At 41.8% G+C, this 20,883-nt stretch overlaps 1 protein-coding gene across 7 annotated transcripts in view; it reads right to left on the reverse strand.

Moving 5' to 3' along the window:
• Positions 1-20,883, reverse strand: part of ULK2 (unc-51 like autophagy activating kinase 2) — a 65,137-nt gene that overhangs the window by 24,953 nt on the left and 19,301 nt on the right. For all 7 annotated transcript variants that reach the window (XM_060133281.1, XM_060133282.1, XM_060133280.1 and 4 more), the window contains exons 9-14: positions 20,366-20,424; positions 19,063-19,145; positions 17,489-17,536; positions 17,058-17,146; positions 11,252-11,423; positions 2,383-2,443 (exon numbers count right to left, since the gene is read on the reverse strand). In XM_060133281.1, coding sequence (XP_059989264.1) covers positions 2,383-2,443; positions 11,252-11,423; positions 17,058-17,146; positions 17,489-17,536; positions 19,063-19,145; positions 20,366-20,424 — 512 coding nt within the window. The remainder of the gene's footprint in view (positions 1-2,382; positions 2,444-11,251; positions 11,424-17,057; positions 17,147-17,488; positions 17,537-19,062; positions 19,146-20,365; positions 20,425-20,883) is intronic.

Raw genomic sequence — 20,883 nt, forward strand, 5'->3', positions numbered from 1 at the left:
GAACAGAAGGAAATTACCTCAATATAATAAAGGTCATATATGAAAAGCCCACAGCTAACAGCATACTCAATGGTGAAAGACAGAAAGCCTTTCTTCTACGATCAGTAATGAGACAAGAATGGCCACTCTCAACACTTCTATTCAACGTAGAATTCCCAGCCAGAGCAATTAGGCAAGAAAAAGAAATTACAGACTTTCAAACTGAGGAAGAAGTAAAATTATCTCTGTTCACAGATAACATGACCTTAAATGTAGAAAACTCTAAAGATTTCACATGTAAAAAACCCCCAAAACATATTAGAGCTAGCAAACTCAGCAAAGGTGCAGGATACAAAATCAACACCCACAAATCAGCTGTATTTCCATTTACTAAAAATGAACAATCCCAAAAGGAGATTAAGAAAACAATCTCACCGACAATAGTATCAAAAAGAATAAAATACTGAGGAGTAAGTCTAACCAAGGAGACAAAAGACTTGTATGCTGAAAACTACAAAACGCTGCTAAAAGAAATTAAAGAAGACATCTCATTTCCATATACTGGATGACTTAGTATTTAAGATGTCAATAGTACTACCCAAAGTGTTTTATATGGATCAGTGCAATCCCTATCAAAATCCCAATGGTGGGGAGGGGGAAGGGTAAGCTGTGACAAAGTGAGAGAGTGGCATGGACATATATACACTACCAAATGTAAAATAGATAGCTAGTGGGAAGCAGCCGCATAGCACAGGGAGATCAGCTCGGTAGTTTGTGACCACCTAGAGGAGTGGGATGGGGAGGGTGGGAGGGAAGGAGACACAAGAGGGAAGAGATATGGGAACATATGTATATGTATAACTGATTCACTATGTTATAAAGCAGAAACTAACACACCATTGTAAAGCAATTATACTCCAATAAAGATGTTAAAAAAAAAATCCCAATGGCAATTTTTGCATAAATAGAAAAATAAAAAAATCTATCCTAGAATTCATATGGAATCTGCAAGGACCCTGAATAGTCAAAATAATCTTGGAAAAGAAGAATAAAATTAGAGGTCTCATACTTCTTCTTTTTATTTATTTATTTATTTTTTTGCTGCACCACATGGCTTGTGGGATCTTAGTTCCCCAACCAGGGACTGAACCCAGGCCCACAGCAGTGAAAGCACTGAGTCCCAACCATTGGACCGCCAGGGAATTCCCGGAGGTCTCATACTTTTTTATTTAAAAACATATTTCAGGACTTCTCTGGTGGCGCGGTTGTTAAGAATCTGCCTGTCAATGCAGGGGACACGGGTTCGAGCCCTGGTCCAGGAAGATCCCACATGCTGCAGAGCAACTAAACTCGTGCACCACAACTACTGAGCCTACACTCTAGAGCTCATGCTCCACAACAAGAGAGGCTACCACAATGAGAAGCCCATGCACCGCAACGAAGAGTAGCCCCTGCTTGCCACAACTAGAGGAAGCCCGCGCGCAGCAAGGAAGACCCAACACAGCCAAAAATAAATAAATTTTTTAAAAAACATATTACAAAGCTACAGTAATCAAAACAGTGTGGCACTGGCATAAAGACAGATCTATAGAGCAGAACAGAGAGCCCAGAAACAAACACTTGCATACATGGACACATGATTTATGACAAGGGTGCCACCACCACTCAATGGAGAAAGGACAGTCGCTTCAGCAAATGGTGCTGGGAAAACTAGACATCCACATGCAAAAAATGAAACTGGACCCTTATCTTATGCCGTATACAAAAATCAACTAAAAATAGATTAAAGATCTAAATATAACAATATAATATATAACCATATAAAAGTATACGGAGGGACTTCCCTGGTGGCACAGGGGTTAAGAATCCGTCTGCAAATGCAGGGTACATGGGTTCAAGCCCTGGTCTGGGAAGACCCCACATGCCACGGAGCAACTAAGCCCGTGCGCCACAACTACTGAGCCTGTGTTCTAGAGCCCGCGAGCCGCAACTACTAAGCCCGCGTGCCACGACTACTGAAGCCTGTGCGCCTAGAGCCCGTGCTCTGGAACAAGAGAAGCCACCACAATGAGAAGCCCCCACTCGACACAACTAAAGAAAGCCGGTGTGCAGCAATGAAGACCCAACACAGCCCAATACATAAATAAATAAATGTATATTAAAAAAAATAAGTATATGGAGATCTGTTCCACAACATTGTGGATATACTTAATGCTATTATTGAACTCAAACTGAAAAATGGTTAAGATGGCAGATTTTATGTTTTTTAACACAATTTAAAAAGTTTTTAAAGAATAGATTGTGAAACAAAGTAAATTTTACATCAAGAACACAGAGTTCTATAATTTACTCACACACACAAAAAATATGAAATAATGTTTAGTGAAATATATGCAAACATACCCTCCACACACCAAGAACTCATTAGAAGCACGTCTGCCAGCAGTGCCCATCAGCATATCATCTAAAGGGAAAAGAGAAAAATACAGTCAGTTCTGCTATACCACCTGTTTAAAAAATGTATATATATTGTTCCAACATGACTATTAGGAAACAATCTGATCACAGTACGAATTTACCATTTGCTTATGTTGTGATTTTGCCCATGAGTAACAACAGGTGAGCACGGAACACTGCACCCAGCTGAATTCACAGGCTGCCAACATCAGGTCTTTTCAGGGTAAGTGTATTGCAGTGTATACATATTTCTTCACCTTTTACCATGTGCAAAACCTGTGCTGTTTTTATCATGTTCCTTTTCATGTGCCATGGACAAAGGTTTTGAGTGTTGTGCTCCTAATCCTAATTTGCCCATAAACTCTGTGGTTTTTACTGAACTACTTTGCAGGGTGTGGTGACTTTTAGGAACATGTGTGTCACGTTCTAGTACAGCTGCCTGTATCCGAAGTCTAATTCACTCTAATGCTGGAGCACCCACACTCCTGCATGACACTCTCCTGTGTCTTGCACGGGTAGCTGAACAAGATGTCATGAAACTGGGGCCTCTTGGACACAGATGCCACAGGCCATCTTCATGCTCAGACATCACTCGTCTAAGGGAATAGAGCACAGCTCAGAACACAGGGGCCTGTCGCCTCTACACCCACTAGATCATACTGCCCTGTGTGACCTTTACATGGCTGCAAAGGTATAATTCATATGTGTTGATGTGAAATAGCAGTGTTGACCAAATAATATAAATTTTTTAAAATAAAATAAACTATGGTAACCTCAAAATACTCAAAAAGGAAAAAAATAATCACAAATATCCTTTTGAATGGCCCTACATGGAACTGAGAAATACATTTACTTTGGTCACTACTCTCATGAAGCTTACATTCTAGTAGTGAAAGAAGGTAATAATACCAGGCAGTGATATGATGTATAAAAGGAAAATGAATCAGGGTAAGGGGATAAAGAGAGGGGCAAGAAAGGAGTCCATTTTAAAGACAACAGTTTCCTACGGAGGAAACAGCGCAGAGGGGACAGGGTTGGAAGCTGGAGTTCACTAAGAGTTCACCTCTTCATTTTGTAGCTTTGAGTTTGGAATCATACATCATTATGAAACAAAATTAAGTCAAAAGAAAAGAACAAGCCCTAGAAATCAAAAATAAAATGAAGTGATAGAACCTAATCATATATCAACTTGGTAGCATAACCACCAGAGGGGAATGAATGCTTTCTTTCTTTTCTTTTTTAAGTTCTTTATTGAGGATTTTTTGTTTTTGTTTTTGTTTGGGTTGGGTCTCCGTTGCTGTGCGTGGGCTTTCTCTAGTTGCGGCGAGCGGAGGCTACTCTTCGTTGCGGTGCACAGGCTTCTCATTGTGGTGGCTTCTCCTGTCGTGCAGCATGGGCTCTAGGTGCGTGGGCTTCAGTAGTTGTGGCGCACGGGCTTAGTTGCTCCGCGGCATGTGGGATCTTCCTTGACCAGGGATCGAACCAATGTCCCCTGCACTGGCAGGTGGGTTCTTAACCACTGCGCCACCAGGGAAGTCTGGGGATGCTTTCAAGTGACTTTAAACTCAGTAATTTAATTGGGGGGGGTGCGGGAAACACCCAACTCCAGGCCCCTGGAGTCCTGTTCCACCTGAGGCGAGAGGAAGAATCTGAAACACCTGTGAAGTTCACAGCCCAGAGGCACAGGCTCAACGCAAGGCAGAGCCCCAATCACAGGACTCGCCCACTCCTCACCACCACATCACTAAAGGCCTATTGACAGCAGGTCCTTTCACCCGGTACATCATGTGCGCCTATCAAGAAAGAATTACAGGACTTCCCTGGTGGTGCAGTGGTTAAGAATCCGCCTGCCAACAATGCAGGGGACACGGGTTCAAGCTCTGGTCCGGGAAGATCCCACATGCCACGGAGCAACTAAGCCCGTATGCCACAACTACTGAGCCTGTGCTCTAGAGCTCACAAGCCACAACTACTGAGCCCAAGTGCTGCAACTACTGAAGCCCCCACGCCTAGGGCCCGTGCTCTGCAACAAGAGAAGCCACCACAATGAGGAGCCCGCGCACTGCAACGAAGAGTAGCCCCCGGTCGCGTGAGAAAAGCTCGCGTGCAGCAATGAAGACCCAACGCAGCCAAAAATAAAAAAAATAAATTTATTTTTTAAAAAAGAATCTTATTTCTTTAAACAACAAAAAAAGAAAGAATTGCAAGGCATATCAAAAGGCAAAAAAAAAAACAACACTTTTTTTTTTTTTTTGGCGGTACACGGGCCTCTCACTGTTATGGCCCCTCCCGTTGCGGAGCACAGGCTCTGGACGCGCAGGCTCAGCGGCCATGGCTCACGGGCCCCACCGCTCCGTGGCATGTGGGATCTTCCTGGACCGGGGCACAAACCTGTGTCCCCTGCATTGGCAGGCGGACTCTCAACCACTGCACCACCAGGGAAGCCCCCAAAAAAACACACTTCGAAGAGACAGAGAAAGCATCAGAACCAGACATGGTGGGGATGTTGGAATTATCAGACAGGGAATTTAAAACAAGTATGATTAATATGCTCAGGGCTCTAATGGGGAAAGCAGACAGCATGCAAGAACAGATGGGCAAGGTAAGCAGAGATGGAAATCCTAAGATCCAAAAAGAAATGTTGGGGATAAACACTGTAACATTAATGAAGAATGTCTTTGGTGTGCTTATTAGTAGACTGGACATGTTTGAGGACAGAATCTCTGAGCAAGAGTATTATTTCAAGAGAACCCTTGAAAACCCAAAAACAAAGAGAACAAAGACTTAAAAAAAAAAACACCCAAAAAACAGAACAGAATATCCACAGTCTGTGGGACAACTATAAAAGGTGTAACATGTACATAATGGTGATTCCAGAAGGAGAATTAGGAGGAGCAACAGAAGGAAATACTTGAAACAATGACTAAGAATTTCCCCAAATTAATGTCAGACACCAAGCTACAGATCCAGGAAGCTCAGAAAACACCCAGCAGGGTAAATGCCCCAAACAACTACATGTCAGCATGTCATTTTCAAATTACAGAAAATCAAACATACAGAAAATATCCTGAAAGAAGCCAGAGGAAAGGAACACCATACCTACAGAGGAACAAAGATAAGAATTACATAGACTTCTCCTCAGAAACTATGCAAGCGGAAAGAGAGTGGAGGGAAATATTTAAGGTGTTGAGAGAAATAAACCACCAACTTAGAATTCTGTACCCTGCAAAATTATCCTCCAAAATGAAGGAGAAATAAAGACTCTCAGACAAATAAAAATTGAGGGGATTTGTTGCCAGTAGATCTGCCTTGCAAGAAGTTCTTTAGAGAGAAGGAAAATAATATGGATCAGAAAACTGAATCTACATAAAGAAAGGAAGAACACTGAAGAAGTGAAGGTAAAATAAAAAGTTTTATTTTTATTTTTTAATTGGAGTAAAATTGCTTTACAATGTTGTTAAGTTTCTGCTGTACAATGAAATGAATCAGCTATATGTAGACATATATCCCCTCCCTCTTGGACCTCCCTCCCACCCCGCCACATCCCACCCGTCTAGGTCATCACAGAGCACCGAGCTGATCTCCCTGTGCTATACAGCAGGTTCCCACTAGCTATCTATTTTACACGATAGTGTATTTATGTCAAACCTAAGCTCCCAATATGTCCTAGCTTCCCCTTCCCCACCGTGTCCACATGTCCATCCTCTATGTCTACGTCTCTATTCCTGCCCTGGAACTAGGTTCATATGTATCATTTTTCTAGATTCCACATATATGCGTTAATATACGATATTTGTTTTTCTCTTTCTGGCTTAGTTCACTCTGTATGACAGACTCTAGGTCCATCCACATCTCTACAAATGACCCAATTTCATTCCTTTTTATGGCTGAGTAATATTGCACTGTATATACGTACCACATCTTCTTTATCCACTCACCTATCATTGGACATTTATGTTGTTTCCATGTCCTGGCTATTGTAAATAGTGCTACAATGAACACTGGGGTACATGTGTCCTTTTGAATTATGGTTTTCTCAGGGTACATGCCCAGTAGTAGGGTTGCTGGGTCATATGGTAGTTCTATTTTTAGTTTTTTAAGGAACCTCCATACTGTTCTCCATAGTGGCTGTATCAATTTACATTCCCACCAGCAGTGCAAAAGGGTTCCCTTTTCTCCACACCCTCTCCAGCATTTATTGTTTGTAGATTTTTTGATGATGGCCATTCTGACTGGTGTGAGGTGATACCTCATTGTAGTTTTGATTTGCGTTTCTCTAATAATTAGTGATGGTGAGCATCTTTTCACGTGCCTCTTGGCCAACTGTATGTCTTCTTTGGTGAAATGTCTGTTTAGGTCTTCTGCCTGTATTTTAATTGGGTTGTTTGTTTTTTTGATATTGAGCTCCATGAGCTGTTTACAGGTAACAATTTGTTCAAAATAACAACAGCAACAATGTACTCAGTTATGTATGCTTCCCTATATATCTTATGTGTACATATACATACATACTTATGTAGCTTATATATAAGTGAAATTAATGACAGCAGTGATACAAGGGATGGGAGGAAGGAATTAGGATTATTTTGTTATTGATATTATAAGATACCCACACTATTTATGAATGGTATAGCATATTTGAAAGTGGGCTCGGATTAGTTACACATGTATATTGCAAATCTAGAGCAACCACTAAAAAAAATTAAAAAGAGGTATAATTGATATGCTAAGACCAGAAAGAAAACAGAACCATAATAAATGCTCAATTAAAACCACAAAAGGTAGAAAAAGAGTGGAAGACAAATACAAGAACAAAGATCAAGGACAACAACAGAAAACAGTAATGAATATGGTAGATACTAATCCAGGTACAGCAATAATCACTTTTAACATCAGTGGTCTAAATGCACAATTAAAAGACAGAAATTTCAAAGAAGATACACAGATGGCCAACAGGCACATGAAAAGATGCTCAACATCGCTTATTATTAAAGAAACGCAAATCAAAACCGCAATGAGGTACACCACCTCACACCAGTCTGAACGGCTACCATCAAAAAGTCTACAAATAATAAATGCTGGAGAGGGTGTGGAGAAAAGGGAACCCTCCTACCCTGTTGGTGGGAATGTAAATTGGTGCAGCCACTATGGAGAACAGTATGGAGGTTCCTCAAAAAACTAAAAATAGAGATGCCATATGATCCAGCAATCCTACTCCTGGGGATATATCTGGAGAAAACTCTAATTCAAAAAGATACATGCACCCGTATGTTCATAGCAGCACTATTCACAATGGCCAAGACATGGAAACAACCTAAAGGTCCATCAACAGATGAATGAATAAAGAAGATGTGGTACATATACACAATGGAAATTACTCATAAAAAAGAATGAAAAATGACATTTACAGCTTCATGGCTGGATCTAGAGATTATCATACTAAGTGAAGTAAGTCAGACAGAGAAAGACAAATACCATATATCACTTATATGCGGAATCTAAAAAAATGATACAAATGAACTTATGTACAAAACAGAAATAGACTCACAGACATAGAAAACAAACTTATGGTTAGCAAAGGGGATAAGGAGGGATAAATTAGGAGTTTGGGATTAACATATACACACTACTGGTATATAAAACAGATAACCAACAAGAACCTATACTGTATAGCACAGAGAACTATACTCAATATCTTGTAATAACCTGTAACGGAAAATAATCTGAAAGAGAATACATATATACATATATGTATAACTGAATCACTTTGCTGTACACTTGAAAATAACACAACATTGTAAATTAACTATACTTCAATTTTTAAAAAAGTAGGAGAGGGGGAGGGGGAGCTGTACAGATGAGCCACGAGTCCCACCCACAATGCAGGAGCTGCAGTCCCCTTCACACACAAAAAAAAAAATCAGTGGCTTCCAGGGGTTAGGTGGGGAGAAATAAGTAAGTAGACCACAGAGGATTTTTAAGGCAGTGAAAATGCTCTGTATAATAACAATGGTGGAAACAAGTCATTATACATTTGTCCAAACCACAGAATGTACACCACCAAGAGTGAACTCTAAAGTAAACTGTGGACATTAGGTGATTATGATGTGTCAATGTCGGTTCATCGTTGGTGACAAATGTACCACTCTGGTGACTGATGATGACAATGGGGGAAGCTATGAAATAAGGGGTACATAAGGGTATATGGGAAATCTCTGTACCTTTCTCTCAATTTTGTTGTATAACCTAAAACCGCCCTAAAGAAATAAATCTTAGCGAGCTCCCTGATGGACTAGTGCTTAGGATTCCAAGCTTTCACTACCGTAGCCCAGGTTCAGTCCCTGGTTGGGGAAATGAGATCCCGCAAGCTGTGTGCCGTGACCAAAAAGGAAAAATTAAATCTTTTAAAAAACTATCTTGGGCTTCCCTCGTGGCGCAGTGGTTGGGAGTTTGCCTGCCGATGCAGGGGACACTGGTTCGTGTCCCAGTCCGGGAAGATCCCACGTGCCGCGGAGCGGCTGGGCCTGTGAGCCATGGCTGCTGAGCCTGTGCGTCCGGAGCCTGTGCTCCGCGGTGGGAGAGGCTACAGCAGTGAGAGGCCCACGTACCGCAAAACAAACAAACAAACAAAAACTATCTTATACATATGATATACTTCACAATAACAAATTTTTACGAATTACATGGCAGGGTGTGGTCAACCATAACAAATGCTGTGGACACATCAAAAAGATGAGGACTGAGAAATGACCCCTGGGATTTGGCAGCATGAAAAGACCTCGACAGGAGTAGTTTTGCAAAAAAAGAAATGTTTTTAAGACAACATTTATACAACTACAAAAAAACCAAAGGTAACTTGAATAAAACAAAAGGTGTGAATGTCCCTTACATAGAAAAGTATAAACATGCATCAAAACACACTAAAGAAATCTAAGTGGAGGAACAAACACACAAACATTCTTGAGTAGACAATTCTCTAGGTCCCTGAATAGGTCTTAGAGAATCAATACAGTGCTGATCAAAATCCCCAGATGGTTTTTTGTAGGAGTTTCAAGTTGAAATTCAACTATATGGGGGAGGAAAGGGGGCTGAGAATAGCCTGGTGACTCCACAGAATTCTAGGAGGCTCCCCACCGTCACCTTCCACCCCAGCTACGCACACACACTGAAACAAATCCTTTATATATGCCTGATATGACAAGTCTGGAACTGCATATCAGTGTAGAAAGGACAGAATATTCAATAACTAATGCTAGGGTAATTGATAGAGCCCTTATTCCATCTACACAAATTAATTCCAGGTACAGTTAAATATGAAAAAAAACGATGGAAATCTTTAGAAGGCACCATGATGACACTGGGGCAGCACGACAGAGGTGTTAGTGGCTACAACTTGCTTATACCAATATTTTATAGAGCTGAAGTTGTACATATCTAGAGCATCCACCCGGAAGAAATTCTGGCACAAGGACATCTGTTATAACACATTTTGAACAGTAAAAAGATAGAAATGTTCCAAGTCATAATCAGTAGGGAAATAGATAAACTATGGTTTAGTTGTACTATAAATATCATATATTAAAATGAACTAGATACACACCTAGATACAGATCTAGATACACAGCAAAAATATGAAAAAGCAAACTACAGAAAACAATATTCTATATAACATTTACTTGAAACTAAAATCATAAAAATACTATATGTTCTTTATGGATACAGGGGCATATTAGAATTACAAATCAAGAGGAAGAATATATCTCTGGCAAGAGAAGAATGATGCAAGTACTCTGGCTATACCTACAGCATTTTATACCTTTAAAAAGACATCTAAAACAGGTATGTCAGAATGCTGACATAAATAAAATTAGCACGGTGGATGATTTGAGTATCTGCCGCGTTATTTTGTTAGAAATATTTCACAATTTTAAAAGTTTTAATTACCTTTTTAGTGAAATAAAACCACCATACAGGATGATTTTTAAAGGCAGCTGCCAGCTCTCAGCACACGGATCAGGGCCTGCCGCTTGCCTTATGTGCCGTGTGTGTTTCCCCTGCCCCAGCCAATCAGCCCCGAAGCATGTTTGGTCTAGGGCCACAGCCTTCACAACAGCCAGCGCAGGGGTGAATGTAAGCAGCTACTAAATACGTATTTGACAAACAACTAGAGACCTCTTGATACAAACGTCTCCAACTTTCTACATCTGCACACAGTCAACTGGGTACTATTCACTTGTTGAAAGTAATCGAATTTCCAAACCATGTTTCCCTCTTTTTTCATGGTTTTGTCTAACTTCTCTTTCTGTGGGTTTTCTGCTGCCCTTCACTGTTCCACAGAACCCTGACTGTATTCAGTCAGCTTGGATTCTGCTTCCTTTATACAAATTCTTCCTGTAAATTTATGAGGCTCATTCCTGAACTCAGGCCAGTAGCTCCTGAAGCACCATCCAGACTGTTTTTAAGACCCTTTGACTCTCAGGCTTTTTCCAAAAGAGGTCTTCCTTTAATTCCTTTCCTTAAATTTAATTTCTCTCATTATGTTGGCTTCTCTATTCCTTTCTGTTTGGATACAAACAGAATTTGAGATCATTTCCTACAAAGTTTTCATCTACCTTCAGAATCCAAGGTTACTGTCTTATAGAAGATGACTGAGCAGATTACAGGAAGGTAGGTAGATAGTTCTGGGAATTCCGTCAACTAAATAAAATGTCCATTTGAAAAGGTGTCCTACACAAGACAGCGTGATATAAAGGTTAAAAAATGCTAGTCTAGTAAATTCAGAAATATAATGTGTACAAGCAGAAAAGATTCTCACATGAGTGGTCTGACGAGGTGTTGTGTGGAACCAAAACAAAGTCATCCGTGTCACAAGAAGAGTTCTTGCTACTAGTACTGGCGGAATCTTTGGACACCTGGAGGGAGCTGGGAGGACCCAACGGTGGGGAGGGTAAGCTTTCTTCCTGAATATGCTGCACATCTGGAAGGGACTAAAATTAACAACATAAAATTAAAAGTGGCCTCATAATAAAATGCAAGTCAGAATAGCCATCAGACTAAGGAATATTTTTTTCATGAAAGTGGCATAGAGTTCAATTCCATTTAAGATTAAAAAAAATCTCTTTGGAAAATCTTTCCCTTAGAAAAGCAGTTTAAAGTGTCTTTCCATAATGACTTCTAAAATGTTTTCTAAAAATGATACTTAAAAATACATCATACCAAAACAACAACAACAGCAAAAACCCCATCATACCAGTTATCACACGTACAAGCTGCCTCTCCTGAAATGGGTGAGGGGAGTTTTTATCATCTCCACATCCCCGTTTCAGCACATGGCCTAGCAAAGCAGATACTCAATACCTGTTTACTTCATGACTAAAACAAAACGTCCAGGGACTTTAAATTAATGACATCCTGCACACACAAAGTTTTAAATCTCCAATGAAGAAAACATTATAAAAGGGAAAGCGAGAGACCCATGTTCACAGTAAGGATAAGGGCATGTAAGCACAGAGATTATTTACACTTCCAGAAGGAGAGATTTAGAAAACCTTACAGGCGTGGGTGTGTTCCTTTTGTGTTCTTTTTTGTCAAGGGAAGGAGTTGATTTGTGGGAGACAGGACAGGAAGGGAAGAAAAGCATATAAAGATATTTAAAGATACGTGGGCGTAAGTAGCTACAGACCTCTTGACGCTTGCCCACTTCAAGGACACTAGTGACAACTCTAACTGAATGTCTTCATCATACAATAGTTTCCTAAAACAATGAACTTCGTAGTTTGTTGTGTTAGGTCCCCATTACCATGTTTAACCTTTGTTTCTATTTAAGAAAAAGGAAAATACGACATAATATGCTCTTTCAACCCCAGGGTTAGACTGCTACTGCTCCTGTGAATGTCACTGAGCAATGAAATCAGTCTCAGATCTCCTTATCACTTCTTTGTGTGTGTGTGTGTGTGTGTGTGTGTGTGTGTGTGTTTGACATACACATGATATAAATTCTCCTTATCACTTTCTGAAGAGCACTTACGCTTCAAGGTTATAAAGAGAGGAAGATCTAGGACTAACATTACAGAGCACCTACCATGGGCTATAGGCACTGTTAAGAGCTTTCCGTGTATTATCTAACTTCAGCCCTGTTCTGAAATCCATTTCATACATAAATAAACAAAACTCAGAAGATTAGGAAATCTGCCAACTGAAGAGCGGTTGAGCTGGGCTGGATTCCAAGTATCTAACTCCATGATTTCTTTCCAGTGCCATTTCTTTCCAGGCAGGAACTCTCTCAATTTCCTCCTTTGCTATTTATAAAATCACCTTCATCCACAACCACTTGGGTGGAAGATATGCTTCTTGCATTCAAAGCTAATCTCTCCACTAATTCTCCCCACCTCCTCAAGGACCCAGATCACTCCCCTCTGCTCCTGACACTTTCACCCTCTCCCTTTATTCTGGTTTTTTTCCCTCTGCACACAAACATGTTGAATTTTTCCACGTCTCAAATCAATGCAGCCCTCTCAATTACCATCTTCTCTCCCTTCTTCACTTAACAATGTTTCTTGAAACTTCAGTCTTCACTGACCCCAATTCCTCACCCCCTGTGTGTCGCCTAACCCACCATAATCCACTTCCTGCTTTCAACCCTCCACCAAAACCGCCTTTATTAAGCCTACCGGGGACCCCTGTGGCTGCATTCTCCGGAGGCTCCTCTATGCCTTAAGTGACCTGACTCTGCGACTCCGACACTGTGGGCCGCTCTCCTCCTGACCCACCGCCTCCATTCAGTGACCCTACTGTCTTGCTTTCCCCACTGCTTCTTAGTCTCCTTTGCCCCTTGACGGAGAGGAGTGGCTTGCGGGATTCCCCAGGGCCACCCTGGGCCTCCACTCGGCACACTTCGTAGCCTCACCTGGGGTCACTCTCACCTTCCCGCCTCAGCTACCACTGCCAGAGTGACGACTGCAGCCCTGCCTCTCCCAGGCTGCCCCCGCGTCTGCACCGCCAGCGCGTCGCCTCTGTGCTCCCTCGCTGAGTGGCTCCATCAAAGTCCACCCACTTGGGTCCCATCAAGATCATCCTCTTCCTTAGGTCCCAAGTTCAAGCAATCGCCAAGTGCTACAAACTCTTCACCTTGCACTTCCTGGCCCCTCGTCTTCCCCTTTCCTACTGCTGACTTACTTCAGGCCCTCATTCTCAATAAAAACAAAGCAAGACCAAAACCAAACCAAAAAATCTGCAATGGTCACAGGTTGTTCTCTTTGATCTAGTAGAGAGGATTCTCTCCTTGTCACCGATCCAATCCTCCACCTGCTTACAGAGGAATTTATTTGCTAAAACACAGTGGATCAGATGACGCCTCCACTTAAGATCTCTCAAATAGCCCACCACAAAAAGTCTGGCCTCCTCTGCTCGGTGCCCAAATTCTGCCAAGACACAGCCTCTCCCTACCCTTCTGGCTCTGCTTTCCCCTCAGCACATAACCAATGCTCTCTGCACCCTACAGACTGAATCGTCAGAGAAGCCTGTCCAACCAGAGCTTCCTGCAACGATGGGAGAGTTCTGTTCTATCCAGCATGGTGGCCACCAGCTACATGTGGCTATGAGCACTTGAAATGTGGCCAGGGAGACTAACGAGCTGAATTTACATTTCACTTAATTCTAATAAACATTATGGCCAAGGACGGCTACAGATTCCTTCAGCGGGTCACCATTCCACAGGGATTCCTCTGCTTACAACACCACTCTTCTACAAATTCACCGTGCTTACTCTTCCTTCCAAACTCAACTCAAGGGCTTCTCTGGTGGCGCAGTGGTTGAGAATCTGCCTGCCAGTGCAGGGGACACGGGTTCAAGCCCTGGTCCAGGAAGATCCCACATGCCACGGAGCAACTAAGCCCATGCACCACAACTACTGAGCCCGTGCTCTAGAACCTGCAAGCCACAACTACTGAGCCCATGTGCCACAACTACTGAAGCCCGCCCACCTAGAGCCCGTGCTCCACAACAAGAGAAGCCACTGCAATGAGAAGCCCGCACACCACAACGAAGAGTAGCCCCCGCTCGCCGCAACTAGAGAAAGCCTGCGTGCAGCAACGAAGACCCAACGCAGCCGAAAATAAATAAATAAAAAAACAAAAAACAAAAAACTCAGCTCAGTGCCTCTCCTGAGCATCTTTGCTGGCTTCTTAGTCTGATTTCATGCCCCTCATCCACACTCCCACAGGCAGTAAAGGCGTGTATACATATGCTTCTATAGCGATGCTTTACCTGCCTCTTCTCCACACAATTAAACTAAAAGCTCCTCAGTGAAGGGACCTGGTCATATCTTCCACTGGTATCAACCAAAACTTCACAGAAAGTAGGCATTTAATAAATGTGACTAAAGCAATAGATATTCAAGAGATATTATCTAAGTAGCATTTAGCCTATAGCCAGTATCCTAACTAAAAGAGTGATTTGAGCTTTTTGTTACAGAGTTTTTGTTTGTCACCTTTCAAAGATTTCTCTGGAATGAAGTAGCAGCTGGATATTTGTGTGAGAACGTAAAAAAGAGAATGTTACGTGGGCATGCCTGCATGCATCCACCCTCAGTACAAGAGTCTGCTGCAGCCCTAGGAAGGAAGGCAGTGCCTATAGGAAGTCCTCTCACTTTTGCAGACTATGTTGAAAGCAAGGCCTAACAAATCATCCCATTTTCTAATCTCACTAACTGGAAATTACACTACATTACATTATATTATTCCTGCTCTACTCTTATTTCCAGATTTCCTTGTTATTTTCACTTCAAGCATTAGCTTGTCATAAAGGCCTTCTAAAAAAGGTTTTTCCACCAAAGTTCTGAGCATCTAAGTATGTCTCCCCTCCCCCGCCCCTCGCCCCTCCTCCTGCAAGCACCTGTTCCACTCTTCCCAGCGGCCCAAGACACGCTGCTGTCTTGCGCTCCCTTTCAAAGCATCCCCATCCAACAAAAGCCCAGCACACTCTGTCCAGTCAAAGCACTTCCCAGCTGCGTCCCTCCTGGCGGCCCCTCTCTTTCTCCTCCCTTGGGGTCCTACCATCCCCCAGGCTTTCCCACACTCAGCTTCTCCCCTGCTGTCCTTCTCCAGCACCATCTCTGCTTTTCACACCGCGTGTCACCTTGTATCACATACGTGCTCCATCATGGTAGCTACAGTTATCAAGCACTCACTACATACTACCACCCACTCCCCTTCAACCAGAGGTTAACCAGGCCTCTGTAACCTACGTTACAGACAAGGAAACTCAGCTCAGCCTGGGAACTGACCTGCCCTGTAGGATATAGTGAGCAAGCAGCAGGGCCAGCGCTGAGGCTGGTCCTGCCCGGCTCCAAACAGAGCCTTCGGTCTTTCCCTGCAGTTCCTCTGCATTTCTCCCCAGTAGCTCCAAATCCAGTTTTCCTATATTCCAGACTGAAACTGGAAATATACAACACTTTTGCCCCTCTTAGTTTTTTTAAGTTCATGGGAATGTAATGTAAGTCTTATTAGTCTATCTGGTCTGAGCCTGCAGGGCTGTGCAGAAGGGCTTCCTGCCAGCTTTAGGGCTCATCCGTTCGCAACAGGCTGCCGCAGCATCTGCTTTCTCTGTGGGGTACTGGGTTTCCCTGGAAAATAAGAATAACTGCACCTGCCACTTCCTGAGTATTACTGTGTGCCAGGCACTGGAGCAGGTGCTTTTGCTCATTAATCCTTAAAAAACTCTGAAGTGGGTAAATTATACTCACTTTACTTATGAGAAACAGGCTCAGAGACACCGAGTCACCTGTCATAGGTAATATGGCAAGTCAGGGATGTGGAAGCTCCCAAGCCCCAGACTCCTAAGCCTCAAGCTGCTAATCACCCAACCAGCTCCCTCTGCGATTCCCCGACCCTTCTGCCAGCAGAATTCAAGAAATGCACGTCTGCCAGGCCAGTCTGGAAAATACCTGCAGTGGCTGACACAACGGCCCCTGGACCTTGGCTTGTGAAAAGTCTCAAGGTCACAGCCCTCTCAGGCAGCAAGAGATGTGGGGGAAAGTCCAGAAAAGCACAGAAGTCGGAAAGGCAAGACCTGGGAGAGCAGAGCAGAAGGAAGGAATGACCAGAAGTGGCCGTAAGTTCTCAGGATCAGGAAGAAGCACTGAGACTGCAGGGAAGATGGCCATGGGGTGCACGGATCGGGCAGCCCTGGGGAGGGAAGAGGCTGCAGTGGAGCCGGCTCACAGGGCCAGTCACTATGACTACGGGGCCTAAGGCAGTGAAGTCCGCTCAGAGGGCACTCGTCCACCACTGCAAGTTCTATGTACGATAACTGTCCAGACCGATGTTTATGACATTCATGAAACAAATGCGAATTACCTATCTACGTGTCACAGTGACATCTTTCCCCACCTCACTGGTCACGAAAGGGTGAGAGTACTGTGTCCACCTGTCAGAGGGGAGTGTGCACAGCCAGATAAGGCAGAGTCCAGACCAAGGGCCTCAACAACAGCACTCTTTGCCCAGGCCTCAGCTGCGCTAGGAAACTCCACACATAAAGAGAATACCCACGACGTATCTGCAGGCTCTGTGAGCAGATGCAATAACATAGGCTCTAACGTTACCTTTAATACAACCAGGACTTACAGGTGGAGAGGCGAAGCGACAGGATGGAGAGCTGCTACAGGGACCTTCAGAGGCGGAGCCGGCGTACACGGGCACCGGGACCGGGCAGGCTGGGGGAGAAACACCGACGAATGGAGTGCGATTACACGAGCTGTCCACTAGCAAACCTGTCACAACTACTACAGCTTTGTGTTGGCCAAAAATTTACATTCACCTACTTATTACAGCTCCCATGGGTGAAACCAAAAATGCAGTAATTACTAAACTCTTTCAATTTGGACTTGGAAGGAAAAACAGAATTGTAATTAAATAAACACAACTACAAATATTTAAGAAAAGCTCAATGAAATCTTGAGAAGCACATAAAAAATTAATTTTATAATACCAAATACTAATTTTTCCTTAAGCTTGCATTCACTCTTTAAGTAGAAATGTAAAAAGTGGGTACTCACATTTTTTTACTGGAACTTGCTCAAGAAAAGGATGGCTAAAAAATGCTTCTATAATGAAAATGAGAATGAAACCATTAAACTGATGTTGATTTTTGCAGATAGGTTAACCTCGTCAATGTAGTCAACATAATATCCTTGAGATCATACATAATTATTATTAACTTCTTTACATAGACTCCATTTCCTTTAAATGTAAAAGCACGTTATTTTATAAATCATCCATAAAACCCATCAAATTATAAGTAATTCTTAATGAATGAAAATTTTAAAATAATGGTGTGAATTCTCAGAGTGTCCATTACCAGCACAGCACCCCTGAGGCGACTAAAGCAGATGTGTCCTCTAGTGTGTGCTGTCCTCAAACAGACAAGGGCACGGAGAACTATGACCAGGCCCTCGCTCATCGCTCTGTGAACTATGGCTCTTAACTGTCCTAACGGGAAATCTTAGACAGCTGATTTGTATAATAAACTCTACTCTCCTGTCCCAGAAGAAATATTCCTACAGCTGGTTTCACATTTTTAAAAAAGCTATTAATTTGATTTTTAGTTTCTTCAGCTATTCACCAAGGATAAAACCTACACAGTAAGCCTGCTAATTAGATAAAGATAAATAAGTAGGTGAGTACATGGCAGTTCATTAATTTACTCTTTTCCTGTATGTATAATTGCGTTATTTCTTTAAAACCTCATGAAGACCATCTCATTCTTCATTAAGTCTCCAAATTGTATGTTACTAAATAGCACAGAGCAGAGAAGGAGAATGGCACAGCCCAGCACGGAGGTTCTCCAGGTAATACACAATCAGGAATGAGCTGAAGTCAGGTTTAGTCTAAACTACCTCCCACTCGGAAGCACTCAGTTCACTGTCCCCGTAAATGTTCTCAGTAGACAGTAGCTCTAATAGTTTCTGTATGGCGGAAAGATGAAATAGTCTAAACATATCTTTTCTTAAAGTGTGGTAAAAATTGGAATTAAACTTTAGTCATGTAGTTTGGTAAATATTTTTATCTTTCCGAGGGAGAAATTAACTGAGATTGCTCTGTGACCATGAGAAATATCGGCCAATAGTGAAACGACAAATAGGATAATAGCTTCTAAATTACTGATTATATTAACTATTTATATACCTTCCATACATTTACAAAATACGTGAAAGAAAAAAGACAAAGAGATAGAAAGAAAAGTAAAACTGATTTTCATTTTCTTCTGAAACATCTATAGTATCTTTTAAAAAAACCTTTTCATGTGGTTGCCAAGGTGGGTAGGGGCGTAGGGATGGAGTGGGAGTTTGGAATTAGCAAACTATTTTATATAGGATGGATGAACAACAAGGTCCTACTGTAGAGCACAGGGAACTATATTCAACATCCTGTGATAAACCATAATGGAAAAGAATATGAAAAGAATGTATACATATGTGTAACTGAATCACTTTGCTGTATACCAGAAACTAACACAACATTGTAAATCAACCATACTTCAATAAAAAATAAATTTAAAAAAACCTTTTTTGAATACACAAAAATAAAATTAGAAACTAGCATACATACAAAATTTGAAAATATTACTTACCAAAGTCCATTCTATCTTTTTGGTTTCTCTGAAGCAAACCCAAAAGGAGATTAGCCAAATAAGGTGATGTTTCTCTGGGAATGCTGAGGGGGGGAAGGAAAAAAAAACCACCTAAGTGGTGAGTTTATATATTAACTACGCGACTTTCGCCTTCATTACAGTAAATGAAAATGTATATACAGTTTCACAAACACTACATTTTATACCAAGAGAACCACGGTAGACCTTCATTCCTTAAAGGAAAAAACAAACAAGCAAACAAACATTAAGCAACTGCCTTTGAAAAACAGCATCAATTTGGGAAGATTCTTGCATCGTGCTTCTTATTGCTGTTTTTGGAATATCTGCGAGAACACAGCACTTCACAAGCACAGACCATCGTGAGTTTTAACACAATGTCGACCTAGCACTAACGGTTGCTACAGAGTTCTCTGTTAGACAAACAGCCACCTCCAATTCCATCTGCAAAAGGGCAGAGCTTAAATAAATACAAGTGAGAAATAACACAGCTTCCTGAAATCCAATAAAAAAGGACAAGGCAATAAAAAAAAAAGTGAGTAATAGGAATATGTAATTCACAGAATAAAAACTACAAAAGGATGTTAAACAAACAGCGAGCCAACCTCACTAGTAAAGAAAATAATGCAAGTTAAATGAAGAGCTAATTGGCCCTGCTTGGGAGGCATCGAGACTGGTAACAACCCCTGCTGGTAGAACGCAGGAAAGGAGCGCACTGCTTGTTCAGCAGTGCAAACAGGGCCAGCCGAGCTGGAGAGAGTGTCTCTAAGCCCAACAATTCCATTTCTAGGAGTCCATCCTAAAGGAATGCACAAATGTGTGTATACATGCACGCACGCACACACATACACAATCTCTCCTCAGTAAAGCCTGTTTGTAGTATCCAAAAAAATGAAAACAGGGATCTGATTAAACAAAATACGTTACATCTAACTTGGGGACTCTCTAGCTATTTTAGAGCTAGCTATTTTCTAGGGGAAAGCCTAGCTATTTTCTACTTTATGCACATCTATTCTGTTTGCATCTCCCTCCCCTCAAAGAACACATATAACTTCTGTAGGTTTTTCTTTTAAATAAACTTAACATTTTTAAAAAGAAAGAAAATGATACAGCACACAGGCACCTACGATACACTAGTAATTTTCTAATTTCCTGTTAAAATGAAAGCTCTCCTTACTGTTAATTGAAAAAAGATTCAATAACGGAAAAACATAAAACACATAGAATTCACATAGATAACACTGCACCGACAAATGGTAAAACCCAGTGTAATCAAAACACATACCTAGGCGTTAGGTTTCTGTTTTTCTCATAAAGCATCCGTAGGTCTTGAGGACTATTAGCCTGTTTTAAAAAAAAAAAAAAAAAAGGGGAAGAAAAAGGTTTAATTTCCTAAACAACTAAGGGCAAAAATTCCAAATCATATGATCAAAGCTCACATTCTGCTATAGAACAGAGACTCTGAACCTGAAAGCCATGGAATGCTGAAGGAGCCATAGATGGGCACCAGGAACTTAAAAAACTTCTGAAATTGTACGTGAATTCTGCACATCTGGGCACAATAATGTACCTTTTCTGAGGTCAGATTCTCAGAAAGGCCTGAAAATCACTACTCTGGAGGTTACATGGCCTACCCACAGGTGTATTTTTACTGTGTAAGATCAGGGTGTATTTTACCTCCGAGGGATTCAAGGAAGAGAACTCAGATGACTGCTACTCTTCTGCCATAGTAACAAGCAGCACCCTCATAATAAGCGCTGCTGAATTAGTGAAGCTGTCTCTACGCCCAAACTAGGTTGGGAA

This window comes from Lagenorhynchus albirostris, chromosome 20, assembly GCF_949774975.1.
Source record: "Lagenorhynchus albirostris chromosome 20, mLagAlb1.1, whole genome shotgun sequence".
NCBI classification, from domain to species: domain Eukaryota; kingdom Metazoa; phylum Chordata; class Mammalia; order Artiodactyla; family Delphinidae; genus Lagenorhynchus; species Lagenorhynchus albirostris.